This window comes from Monodelphis domestica, chromosome 8 (genome assembly GCF_027887165.1).
Source record: "Monodelphis domestica isolate mMonDom1 chromosome 8, mMonDom1.pri, whole genome shotgun sequence".
Taxonomy (NCBI): domain Eukaryota; kingdom Metazoa; phylum Chordata; class Mammalia; order Didelphimorphia; family Didelphidae; genus Monodelphis; species Monodelphis domestica.
This window is the reverse complement of record NC_077234.1, coordinates 260290170-260304591: the sequence shown is the minus strand read 5'-3', so window position 1 is coordinate 260304591 and position 14422 is coordinate 260290170. Positions and strand designations below refer to the sequence as shown.

The following is a 14422-nucleotide window of genomic DNA, read 5'->3' as shown; positions in this document are numbered from 1 at the left end:
ATGGAAGAGCAAACAAGCTTAGAGAAGTGAAGTAACTAATCTTCAGTTACAGAACTGTAAACAGCAAATCCAAGACAGAGCCAAGTCTCCTTATTCAAGGTCCAGGGCTTTCCTCCACTAAGACCTAAATCTTCCTTTGGACTCAGTTTAATTAAGCAATTTGTTAACTAGAAAAAAAAACAGAGCTCCTAAATAGTCAGAAAACACCCCCCAAACCCAGGGAAACTGTAAGCAGGGCGATTCCTTTGCTCCCTTCTGTCCTTGTCATTCCTAACCCAAGAACTTCTGATAATTTCTATAAGACCCGGAGAGAATTCTCATCCTTGGACTGTCCTTTAGATTTGAGATGGGTATAGAGATGCACCTCCAGACTACACTTCATATCATCTGGCTGTATCTCAGGCACCCATCTGTCCCCTAAACTATGAGGGTCTTCAGGCAGACCCCGATCAGATCACTAACCCCCCCCCCACACACACACCAAATGCCTGAGTGTTTACACTCTAGAATCATGTCCACAGCATGATACAACATCACATCCCCACTGTTGTCAAAAGTATATCATCCCCAAAACTGATGGATTCTGGGAGCAGCCTTTGCTCTTGCTGTTCCACCTATACTATCCTCTTGGCCAGATTCAACATCACTTTTTAATGAATACATTTCTCTTTTTATTTTTAAGCTAAGTTTTGGAGTCTTGCATTCCTGCCAGAAATATCCTTTCACAATATCAGGGGTTCACCGCTAGTACCCCACAACACTAAGGAGAACCAGAAAAGAGGTATCAAGGAAATTAGAAGTCAAGCCTTAATAGGGAAAGTAGAGAGAAGGTTTTCCATTTCTACTAACTTTAGTATTATAGGAAATTTGGAGGTAATATGAAGCGATATACAGAAGCAAGTGAGAAGGTAGTAGTCTGGGACCAAACAAAAGGAAAGCTCAAAGGAACTCGGATCAGAGTGAAAAAAAGAAAAGATACGGCATCAAAAGGAATAAATTAGGGGAAAAGATCTAACTGCAGACCACATCAATCTATTCTTTACTGTTTTCATCAAGAAAGCATTCCTAAGGGGAAAAATTAAGAGACTCCAATAATGAATAATAAGAAAGGGAGTAAAATCAAATATCACCTGGCCAAAGGGCATTACAAATTAATATTAATAATATTCAGTGTTTTTAGGACTTTTAGCCCAAGCTGGGTTGATAGAATGGACCTCACGCATGCCTTACATATGGAGTGGGATAGATAGCCTCTCCTTGTAGTTACGAATAATTCTCAACAGGAAGGTACATAGAAGTAGCCTTTAAAAGACCCTAAGCGGGATTCCCAATGTAGTTGAGGACTATATGCAATTATGGGAAAATAAAAATGCATTTTTGAAAGGTATGAAGTCTTGTTCCTCAAGACCAGAGAACCGAGGAGAACGCAGGAGAGACCTGCCTCCTGCTGCTGAGACCTTCACTTTCTCTTTTCCCATGTGGTCCTTCTCTCTGAACTGAGTAGATTGTGAATTAATCAGGAAGTAAATGAACATCCAACCCGCTTTTATGGTTGGTTATGGATAATAATAGAATCTCCAACAGGGCTAGTGATTGTAATGAGGCAAAGCATAACACCACTCAAGGGGGGGAACCCCAGAGGAACGATCAGAGGAATCGGGATTTTTGGTCACGCTGGGATGGGGAAGGGACCTCAGAGAGTCTGGAGGTTCTCAGACCCCAGTGTCTGGATGATGTTGATGATTTCAGAGTGTTCCCCTTCCCCTATTTAAAAGAACTTTCAGCACACTGGAGAAACCAAGCTTGATTGGGAAGGCCCTATCCAAGTGATGCTAGCTAGTCACTTTGACTCCAACATTGGAGAAAAAGACTCGGATTCCTTGTTCTCATGAAAAACAAGCACCCTTTACCAACCCTGATTTAAGTGTATTCTGCCACACACATTGTACGTTATTGCTTGTTTGTTTTGGGGTCTGGCTTTGCTTTCATTTTTATTCTCATTTTTTTTGTGTCAAGGAAGTATATAGGTTAACCTAGTTTTAAAAAGTGACCTTCAACTAGTATGTCTTGGCTGCTAACTCTAAGCCATGTTGCATTTGCCTCATTTGTACCTTCTTTCAATGACTGCATTAGGGATGACGCCAGCATTAAGTTCCATAGTCACTGGGGACATTCCCAATATCAAAGCAGAGCCATTGGACTTTATGGGTGGTGGGGCCGTCACTAGCTCCAGAAGAACCCCGCTTTGGAGTGGGCACAATTTTAGTCCATATAAATGAGCCTTTGCCACAGCTTTCACCTCAGGAAGGTCCTGTGCTGCCCCCCCAAAGCCTTTTACTTCTTTGGCTTTTGTTATATATCACATGCTAGATGGACTCTCGTGACCTCTATCATTAGTCTTTATGAACTCAGCTTTGAAAATCTTGGTTAATTTTAATAGTCTTCTAAAGTGAATTTCAGTGATTTGGGGGTGCCACAACCTGATTGTGAGCCTACGCTTGACTTGTGTGTGAAGAGAGGGCCATGAAGTGGCAGAGGGATAGGTGGCGTGCGATCACACTATTCCATTCTGTATCACAACATTTATTTTTCCAAGGCAAAGCTCAATGCCATCAAGGGTGGGGCACATAAATTCATGTCTTTGACAGCTGTGATTGCCTCCTCTCAGCTGACAACAAATTTCCCACGGGCTTTGGTGACCCTCTAGCAATTCTCTGTAACTAGTCAGCTTTCCCTGCCCTTCTAAGGCTCATGTGGTACTTACGGTTTGGCCTGTGACCCGCCATTTTATTGACTGGGTAGACAAGTCCACAGCTAAGAGCATAGGCACTTGGTGACATTGAAGAGACCAAAGCCCAAGGCAGTAGTCCCTTCATCTGTGGAGGAGGTTTTTCTGGGCTGCTCGGCCCAATGTTGGAATGATAGCAATGATAGATTCTATAAGAAGAATCTCTGCACTATTGATGAACTGGATTAAGCCAGTTGAATTGATCTGCAGAGCTGAAAGGGCACTAAGGCCAAACCTTCCAGAGGCCTAAGATGGAGGTGTGGTGACTGAAGGCTGTGATCTTCGATGTCGAAGCTGCTAAGTTTAGCCTGACGGTGGCACCATGATTTATGAATGGCTTATTTTGGGCTGCTTGCCAGATTTCCTTCTTAACCTGGTAATTTGGAAATTTGCCTAATAATATTCCTGGGAGTTATCCTTTGGTATCTCTTTCAGGAGGTAATTGGTGGATTCATTCCATTTCTATTTTGTTTTCTGATTCTAGAATACAAGAAGAGACCTGAGTGATTTCCTGTCGGCTGACCTTAATCTTTTCAGTACATTAGCATTCTAGTCTATCTGTTACATCTATTCATGTTGTATTAGAGGATTGGGGTGATAGTACAATTGTGACTGTGCACCAGAGTTATTAAGTGACACTGGAGAACTGAGAAAAGATGAAAAGGCTTGTTAAAGGCTCTTATTGGGATGGAAATAGGTAGTGAGAAGTAAATAAAGCTCCTGCTGAGATGTGATGACTGATGAGATAAATTTAAAGTGGGTGGAACGATTTGGATTTGGTTACTTTTGCTGTGTTCCTCGACTCAGGAACAGACGTAAAGATATCAGATGCTGGGCAATACTCACAGTTGATAGCTAAAATCTTTTCAAAGAAACAATCAAAATAGATTTGAATTAATTCAAAATGATGTCTTAGGTGCTGAGAAAAAAACAGTACAAAGTCACATCCCAGTAACTTTGGTAGGAAAAATAATATGTGTGGTTGCTGTTAAGAAAACTGAAGCAATACACAATAGTGATTCCAAGACGTTAGGTAATGGTTTTTAAGGGAAAAAGAAAAGAAAACTGAAGCATATAGTGTTCTAGTAAGTTCACAAAAAGATGGCCAAAGATGAGATACCCTCATGCAGTAGTCAACAGAGCACTGGGCTTCAGTTCAGGAAGATATCTAAAGTCCCTTCTTTCCTTCCTTCCCATCTCCTGAAAGTTAGTGGAACCAGATTTTCTAGATCATAATCTTTCTTTTTCAGCATGAGATCTTTGATGGCACACGTCTCTGTGACTTGGAGGTAAATGAAAATAAATAAACAGCTGATAATAATGAATCGCACACCTTATGTCAGACTGTTGTCAGAAAAGAAATTAATTTTTAAAGCTTATTTAAATAAATGAATAATTTAGAATACTTTTTTATGGTTACATGATTCATGTTCTTTCCCTCCTTTCCTCCCACCCGCTCCCATAGCAAACAAGCAATTAATTCCATTAGGTTTTACATATTTCATTGATCATGATCTATTTCCATATTATTAATATTTGCAATAGAGTGATCATTTAGTCTACATCCCCAGTCATATCCCCATCAGAACATGTGATCAAGCAGTTGTTTTTCTTCTGTGTTTCTACTCCTACAGTTCTTCCTCTGAATGTGGATAATATTCTTTCTCATAAGTCCCTCAGAATGGTCCTGGATCCTTGCATCGCTTCTAGTAGAGAAGTTTATCACATTCAATTGTACCACAGTGTATCAGTCTCTGTGTACAATGTTCTCTGGTTCTGCTCCTCTCACTCTGCATCAATTACTGGAGGTTCTTCCAGTTCCTATGAAATTCCTCCAGTTCATTATTCCTTTGAGCACAATAGTATTCCATTGCCATCAGTTACCACAACTTGCTCAACCATTTCCCAATCAAAGGACATCACCTCATTTTCCAATTTTTTGCTACCACAAAGACTGTGGCTAAGAATATTTTTGTACACCTATTTTCCCCTATTATCTCTTTTGGATACAAACTCAGCAGTGGTATGGCTGGATCGAAGGGAAGGCAATCTTTTAAAGTCCTTTGGGCATACCTCCACATTGCCTTCCAGAATGGTTGGATCAATTCACAACTCCACCAGCAATGCATTAAAGTCCCAACTTTGCCACATCCCCACCAGCAATCATTACTTTCCATTAGCCAATCTGCTAGGTGTGAGGTGATACCTCAGAGCTGTTTTGATTTGCATCTCTCTGATTATAAGAGATATAGAGCATGTTTCATGTACTTATTGATAGCTTTGTTTTCCTTATCTCAGAACTGCCTATTCATGTCCTTTGCCCATTTATCAATTAGTGGATAGCTTGATTTTTTGGAAAACTGATTTAGCTCCTTGTAAATATGAGTAATTAGATCTTTGTCAGAGGTTTATTTTAATAAAGATTTTTTTCTCAATTTGTTGCTTTCCTTATAATTTTGTTTGGTCACAATGGTTTTGTTTGTACAAAACTTTTTAATTTGATTACATTTTGTAATATTCTCTATCTCTTGTTTGGTTTTAAAATCTTTCTTTTCCCATAGATCTGACAGGTATACTATTCTATGTTCACCTAATTGACATATAGTTTCCTTCTTTATATATATATATATATATATATATATATATATATATATGTCCTTTACCCATTCTGAATTTATCTTGGTGTAGAGTATGGTGTAGAATATGAGACGTTGTTCTAAACCCAATCGCTTCCTTACTGTTTTTCAATTTTCCCAGCAGTTTTTGTCAAATAGTGGATTTTTGTCCCAAAAGCTGGGATCTTTGGGTTTATTGTATACCATCTTGCTGAGGTCATTTACTCCAAGTTTATTACATTGATCCTCCCTTCTGTCTCTTAACCAGTACCATATTCTTTTGATGAACACTGCTTTATAGTACAGTTTAAGATCCGGTACTGCTACCCTGCCCCCATCCTTCACATTTTTCATTAGTTCCCTTGATATTCTTGATCTTTTGTTCTTCCAAATGAACTTTGGTATATATATTTTTTCTAATTCAGTAAAAAAGTTTCTTGGTTTTTTGATAGGCATGTCACTAAATAAATTAATTAATTTGGGTACAGTTGTCATTTTTATTGTCTTTGTAAATAGATTCCTAAATATTTTATATTGTCTAGGGTGATTTTAAATGGAATTTCTCTTACTAACTCTAGAGAGAAATGCTGATGATTTATGTAGGTTTATTTTTGTATCCTGCAACGTTGCTAAAGTTGTTGATTATTTCCACTAGCTTTTTGGTTGATTCTCTAAGATTCTTTAAGTAGATCATCATATCATCTGTAACAGGTGATACTTTAACTCTCTCCTCATTGCCTACTTTAATCCCTTCAATTCCATTTTCTTCTCTAATTGCTCCTGCTAGCATTTCTAGTACAATGTTAAATAATAGAGGTGATAATTGGCAGCCTTGCTTTACTCCTGATCTTATTGGGAAGGCTTCGGATTTATCTCCATTACAGATGATGCTTACTGATGGTTTTTAAAATATACTCTTTATTACTCTTAGGAGAGGCCCTTCTGTTCCTATCCTTTCTAGTGTTTTTCCATAGGAATGTGTGTTCTGTTTTGTCAAAGGCTTTTTCTGCATCTATTGTGATAATCATGTGATTTTTGTTGGTTTGCTTATTGATATGATCAATTATATAGATAGATTTCCCAATATTAAACCATCCTTGCATTCCTGGTCTAAATTCCACCAGATCATAGTGAATAAGTGATACATATCAGTTTTGTTGGATGATTTTCTGTAGAATAATGTCGAAGCTTTCTCTTTTGTCATGACTTTCCAGAAGTCCAATAATTCTTAAATTTTTTCTTCTATTTTTCAAGGTCTGTCATTTTATCAATGACATGTTTCATATTTTACTCAATTTTTTCATTCTTTTGATTTTGTTTTATAGATTCTTGATGACTTGTAAAGTCATTTACTTCTAGTTGTTCAATTCTAATTTTTAAAGAATGATTTCCATTCCTGGCTTTTTGAACATCCTTTTCCCTTTGGATTATTTTTCTTTGAAAAACATCTTTAACTTTCTTTCCCTCATTTTCAAGCTGATAAATTCTCTTTAAAGACACTATTTTCCTATTTTAGCTCCTGTGCCTGTTTCCAGATGACCTATTTTTCTTTTTTAATGTTATTTTCCTAATTGTCTTTGACTTCTCATAATTGTTTTTTAAATTGTATTTTGAGTTTTTCCAAAGCCTGTGTCTAATGTGCAGGAGTTCCTGAGTATTTGCTTGGTATTCCTTGGCCTTCCTCTGTTCCATTTGTACTTTGTTCATTACCTGGATAGAAACTGTTGAATGTAATTTCTTTTTTCTTTTTTCTGTTGTTTACTCATATTTTTTTCTTCTTTCCCCCCTTGTCATTGGCTGTAATTTTTTCCTTTGTTTATTTGCTGGATCTGTGGGTTTGGACTGTTCTTCTCTACTCTGCTGACTAACTAGATTTAGGTCTGATCTTTCCCAGCTGCACACAGAAGTGGAAGGCAAAAGGGAAAGTGTAGATGCTAAAGGGTAGTTACATTCAACCTCCTCTCCTCTCCCTTGCCAGCCACCTCCCTGAAGGCTGCCTGGCCAAAACCCGGAGTCTCTGGCCTTGGCACTAAGGCACTCTGTTGCAGTTACAGGCTTCACCCTGGAATCCCAGTCAGTAGGATTCTTACTGTGGGTCTGAGTGCAGTAGATGGGGGTGGGGTGTTGGAGAATGGGCTTCCCAGTCCTCTGAAGGCTTCTTATCTACACTATTGCTAGATTGAATTAAGCCTGGCTATACTCTTCTGGTGGAGCTGGCTGTGTCCTGAGGTTAAAGCCTCCAGAGGCAGAAGCCCAAGATGGCGGTATGGTAGCTGAAGCCTGAGCAACCAAGCTGGTCTCCTCTATTACCCTCTCCTCCAGCTGCTTGTAGCAGCAGCAAGGTACTCCCTCCAGGCTGGAGCTCTCCTTCTATGACCCCAGAAGCCACCAGCGATCTCCAGGCTCAACATAGGAGGTGGGAGAGGAGTTTGGGGACCTCCTTCTTCTTTTTCCTTAAAGCATAGAATTCAACCTTCTCTGAGAACCTTTTAAGTTGAATTGAATAGGAGGCTCCCCTGCCTGTGTCCTGTTGTTGAATTTGTTTTTGTGTCCCTCTCGAAGTGCTTTGTTTCTGTTTGGTGTGTAAGGGTTTTAGGAGAGGTCTTGACTTTTCCTTCTAAGCCACCATCTTGCCTCCGGGAGGGTTTTGAAATTATTAATTTAATGGAAGAATCAATAAATTTTGGAAAGATACAATCACTATTCTTTGTATATATAGGAATGTACAGAACTATGAAAAGATGCAACTCATGGAAAAATGCAACAATGTTATAAAAGCAATCAGGGGAAAGAATAGTGGAAGGAAATGAAGCAAAATAAAAATTAAATTAAAAAAAGAAGGAATCCATTGAATTGTTTGGAGATGGGAATGAAATTGGCATAGTAAACAGAAATAATGGGGAGAGTGGCAATCTAATATAAATGTTCCATGGGATGTTATGTTCATGCCAAATCAAATTTTTTGGTAACATTAGACTTTGTTGAAATAAAACTGTAGCTATTCACTTGTATTTCTTTTCTTTCCGATCTGAGAAATTTCAACGCTGTTGCTCCTGAGCCACTATAGTAATTTGGGGGTGGGAGGAAATGGCAATACTGCCATCTCCTATCTTTTATTTAAATATTAAGTAATCATAGTTCCTCTTGTTATTGATGATGGAGAACCAAAAGCTGTCTTTCATCTAATTCAGTTCATTAAATCAGTTTATTAAGGATCAGATCAGGTTACATATATAAGTAGACATACAGTTTACAAGTTTGAAGGATTCAATCCTTTGGTGCTGTTCAGTTCAAAACCAAATTTTTGTAGACTTGTGTCATATGAAGACTATTTGGAATTTAAGGGAATATTTATTCACTCACAGCAGTAACAATGTAAAATTTTAAATCAATTCATTTGACATTAAATATTTACTATGTACTAGGGTGATTCTTGTGAAAAATGCGACAGTTCTTGGCCTCAGAGAGCTCTCTATTTTTTCTAGAGGTGGGGATTAGGGTAGCAGACAGATCTAGGAGGTAAAGTGCAGTTGAAACACAGAAGGGCTTAGATAAGATGGAAGCGAGCTCATATAAGGAAACTTGTTGATGGACAGAGCACTACCAGCCAGGGTAATTGGGGAAGCATTCATACAAGAGGCTGCCTCTAATCTGGAATCAAATAGAGAAGTTTGGACTGGACAAATGAAGAAGAAACACAGTTGAGGTGTGGGGAAGGGCTTATACAAAATCATGGGAGCCAGAGAAAACAAGTTATGTTCAAGCAACAACTTTTAGTCCAATTTGACTGAAACCGGATTTGAAGGGAGGTGTGAAATGGGGCTGAAAGGTGGGCTATCCATGGGCTTGCAGATGAACTTAAGTACCAGACTCAGGAGCCGTAATAATAGCCAGCATTTCCATAATGCTTCACGCTTTGTCAAGTTTCATAAACTGATCATCCTGTCTGGCTCAGGAAAATGAAATGACTATAATAGAATTATCCCATTTTATCAGTAAGGAAATGTGGCCTCAGAGCTGCTTGACTTGCCTTGGATCATATAGCTAATAAGTAATTCAGATGAAATTCATCAGCACATTTTCCTGACTCAAGAATAGCAAGCAATCCACCTCAGGAGGTCAAATAGAATGGTGCCACCTGTTTATTAAAGGGATCATCTCAGGGAGCTGTTTAAGGCATGAATTTAAAGGAGTAAATAAATAGTGAAGAGACTATCAAAATAATGCAGCCAAGAGGTTACAATGGCAGCATAGGGAGAAAGGAGCAAGATGAAAGGGATTATCCTGGATGTAGAATCAACATGACTTTGCAATGGGTTATATTGAAATCTAAGGGAAAGGAAAACCTCTGAGGCTTTAAGAGAGTGCCAGGAAGTTTGGGGATATCTTCATGGGATCCAGAAGGACACATATCACAAGTTTAAGAGATTCACACCTGGTGTTCTAGGAAGAGCTCGGATATAGAGGTGTAGATTTGTAAGTTGACTTGCTGGAGATTCTTCCTGTTTGTGAATCAGGCCAGCAAGGAGAAATATAAGAAGTTAGAAGGGCCTAGAAAAGAGTGTTCTGTGCTACATAGCAAGGCTGAGGGCAGGAGAAGTATAATAAACTATTTACACGAATTATTCCATCTTTTTTTCCCAAGAGCGACCCACTTTCCTCAGAAGACCAATTAACCAAGTGATACTGGAAGAAGAAGCTATTGAGTTTCGATGTCAAGTCCAAGGAGATCCTCAGCCAACTGTCAGATGGAAAAAAGATGATGCAGATTTACCGAGAGGAAGGTAAGAGATCTTCAGACTGAAAAGGGCTTTTGACTGTGGTTGTGGTGTGTCTATAAACTCATTTCATACTTGTAAAACATTATTCTCAATAAATAAGCCAATCAAGGAGCAATGATGAATACCGGCTATGTTTCAGACACTGTGATACGAAATAGGAATATAAAGACAAAAAAAAATGAAGCAATCTTTGCTCTCTAAGAACTTATCTTCTACAATGATAGATAACTCGAACATGTATAAATGTTTGCAAAACAATGATAAAATGAATGCAAAGTAGGTAAATACAAGTAATCAAAAAACGGTCACAAATGGTAGGTAGAAGATGAAATGTCATAGAGAATAGAGGGAACAGAAGAAGTTCCTACTTTGACATGAAGCTGAAGGGAAATAAAGTGCAAAAATTCAAATATATTTAGGCTGGAGCGAGATGGGAGGTTTTAAAAAGGAAAAAATTACATTTGATCTTAGGAGCACTAAGGAGTCCCTGAAACTTCATGAATCAGGGAGTGATATGGTCAAATCTGTGCTTTAAGATGATCAGTTTGGCAAAACCAATGTAACCAAAAGTAGAAGGAAAGCAAAAACAAATGAGCAAGGGATATGAATAGGCAGTTCTCTGATGAAGAGATCAAAACTATCAATAAGCACATGGGAAAGTGTTCTAAATCCCTCCATATTAGAGAAATGCAAATCAAAACAACTCTGAGGTATCACCTTACAACTAGCCAATTGGCCAGCATGACAACAAAGGAAAGTAATGAATGCTGGAGGGGATGTGGCAAAGTCGGGACATTAATGCATTGCTGGTGGAGTTGTGAATTGATCCAACCATTCTGGAGGGCAATTTGGAACTATGTCCAAAGGGCGCTAAAAGACTGTCTGCCCTTTGATCCAGCCATAGCACTGCTGGGTTTGTACCCCAAAGAGATAATAAGGAAAAAGACATGTACAAGAATATTCATAGCTGCGCTCTTTGTGGTGGCCAAAAATTGGAGAATAAAGGGGTGTCCATTAATTGGGGAATGGTAGAACACATTGTGGTATCTGTTGGTGATGGAATACTATTGTGCTCAAAGGAATAATAAAGTGGAGGAATTCCATGGGGACTGGAACAACCTCCAGGAAGTGATGCAGAGCGAGAGGAGCAGAACCAGGAGAACATTGTACACAGAGACTAACACACTGTGGTACAATTGAATGTATTAGACTTCTCTACTAGTAGCAAAGCAACGATTCAGGACAATCCAGAGGAACTTGTGAGAAAGATGTTCTCCACATCCAGAGAAAGAATTAAGAGAGTAGAAATGCAGAAGAAGAACATATGATGGATCACATGGTTCAGTGGGGATATGATGGGTATTGACATTTAAAGATCACTGTATTGCAAATATGAATAATATGTAAATGGGTTTTGAACAATGATACCTGTGTAACCCAGTAGAATTGCTTGTCAGGTCCAGGAGAGGGGAGGGGATGGAGGGGGGCATGAATCATGTAACCATGGAAAAATATTCTAAATAAATAAATTATATTAAAAATGATTATCAGTGGCACCTATGTGGAGGCTGTATTGGAGAATAGAGTATCCTGAGCCAAAAAGACCAGTTAGGAGTCTATTACAAAAGCCTAAAAAAGGGAAGATGCAGTCCTGGCCTTGAGCAGTGAATGTTGTACTGCGAGAGAGTGAGATGTGGTAGTACAGTTGGCAACATACTGGATGTGGAACATAAGGAAAATTGATGTTTTACAATAACTCTGACATTATTAACATGGTTGTCTAGAAGGATGGTGATATTTTTGATACCTACACAGAGAGAGTTAATGCCTGGGAGAAAACACAGGTTCTGTTTGGGATATGTTCAATTTGAGGTGCATGGGAAGCATCCATTGGGACATGTCCAATAGTCTGATGTGGGATTGTATCTAAAGACAGAGACTACAGTTGTATATAGGGAGATCTGGAAGTCATTTGAGTAATATAGTTAATTCAGGGTTTTATTTGCCATTCTGAAAAATGATCCATTTGAATATGTTACAAGAAGACTATTACTTAAAAAAAAGATTTTCAAAGGAACGAACACATTGAAAATAAGTTATCTTGTATGTATTTGGGAAAAACAATATTTAGAATTACCATGTAAGGCTTCCATTCATTGAATTCAGGTTTAAAGAAATTCATTAAGGTAAGAGGTCATAACTTTTATGTATTTTATTTCCTCTAAGAAAGTATGTCTGAAGAATTACAAGCAAATAGAATGTCTTTGAATACACTATTGAATTAAATGTATGTTTTTTGTTTTAAAAGTGATAGCATATACTCATAGTTTTATTTTTAATCTTCTATTATATTTTGAACATGAGAATTGACTTGGAGTATTCATTAACTTTAAAAATATAAAGATGTAAAATTTAAAAAGAAAGATAATGTCTGCTTGAATTTTTCTAACTTGCTGAAAATGACTTAATCCTTCATAGTTGACCAATGTTGTTCTCCAGGTTCTGCTCACTTCACTTGATCAGTTCACATCACTCTTTCTAGTTTTTTCAGAACTCAAAAGGTCCTGTTTGCCATTTCTTAGGTTTCAATAGTATTCTATTATAATCATATACCACAACTTGTTCAGCCATTCCCCAATTGACGGACATCTCTGGTTTCTAATTCTTTCCCACCACAAAAATGACTGCTATAAATTTTTTTGTATCAGAAGGTTCTTTTCCTGCATCTTTGGTTTCTTTGGGTTACAGACCCAGAAGTGGTAATGCTAGGTCAAGGGCAGGTATAGTTTAATGGCCCTTTAGCTAAGTTATAGATTGCTGTCCAGAATATCTATATCAGGTCATAGTTCCATCAACAGCATATTGGTGTTTTGATTTTCCCATATTCCCTTCAACATTTATCATTTTCTTTTTTGTCATGTTACCCATCTGATAGGTGTGAGGTTGTCTCAAAGTTGTTTTATTGCATTTCTTCATTCAATAGTGATTTGGAGCATTTTTTTCATTAACTAAATGTAATTTTAATTTCATCATCTGAGAATTGCTTGTACATAACCTTTGACCAATCTTTAATTGAGGATTTTTTTCTATTCTTATAAGTTTGAGTCAGTTCGCTATATATAATTGAGAATTGACGACTTTGTCAAAGACACTTGTTATAATTTCCCTCAAATTTGTTGTTTTCCTTTTAATATAATTTTCATTGATTTTTTGTGCAAAACCTTTTTCAATTAATGTCATCAATATTATTCATTTCACTTCTCATAAGGTTTCTTCCCTTATCCATAACTTCTGCAGGTAAACTATTCTTTGTTCTCCTAATGTTTTTATGATGTCCCCCTTTTTTTCTAAATCAAGCATTAGTTTTGACTTTATCTTGAGATACATTTTTCTTGTCAAACCTGGCGCTATTTTTGCAAGTACATTTTCCTTTGTGCATAGTGTTCTTCAATACTTCTTCCCCAAAGACATGTATATGTTAAAGAACAAAGCTAGCAATTATGTGTAGTGTGGGATAGTCTCTCTTTTGAAACAGAAAAAACTACATCTATAAGATAAATTGTAGACTCTCAACTAAGGAACCCGACCACGGTTTTCTTCTGTAGATCTAAGAGAACTTAGTATCCTATTCATACAAGTAAAATTTAAAAATAGATCTTCGTAATATTCTTACTGCATAGCACTCTAATCTTCCTTGAAATTTCTAGCTGCATAATGGTGTCATTAATATAAATGTTTTGCTTATTTTGGCATATCTCAAGGCTTTTCTTTCCATTAGTAAACTTAAAAGAACTTATAAATGATTTACCTTTATTGTAGGAGGCATAATAATTTTGTTATATCCACCTTGGTTTTAGCTATATTGTCTTTCTAATTCTGGGCTCGTCCCACCCTACCCCATGCTCATAGCAAATGATCTGTTACAGAAAGATTAATTTTATTTATGTAGGGAATTATAGTAGTGAAAATAATGCTCCTAATAGCCAGTCAGAGTTACCGATTTTAATGTTCACTGTATTTTTCATATCTATCAAGACTAAATAAAGTTTCCTGTAAATTTTTTCTTTCATTTTCAAAATGTAAAATGTAAAATGGTGCACTCTATTATGACTTATTAGTATTTAGTATCACATTAAAAACCAAATAAAATCTATACAACATAATACAAAAATTTCTTATGATTCAAATTTGAAAAAGATTTTAAAGCATAGTGCCCTGAATTTCAGCATAACTATCTC

The 14422-nt window shown here is 37.3% G+C and overlaps 1 protein-coding gene across 16 annotated transcripts in view; it reads left to right on the top strand.

The window, feature by feature from the left end:
* The window catches only part of ROBO2 (roundabout guidance receptor 2), a 608856-nt gene that overhangs the window by 353674 nt on the left and 240760 nt on the right, over positions 1–14422 (top strand). For all 16 annotated transcript variants that reach the window (XM_056807276.1, XM_056807277.1, XM_056807269.1 and 13 more), the window contains exon 5: positions 10049–10187. In XM_056807276.1, the coding sequence (XP_056663254.1) occupies positions 10049–10187 (139 nt within the window). The remainder of the gene's footprint in view (positions 1–10048; positions 10188–14422) is intronic.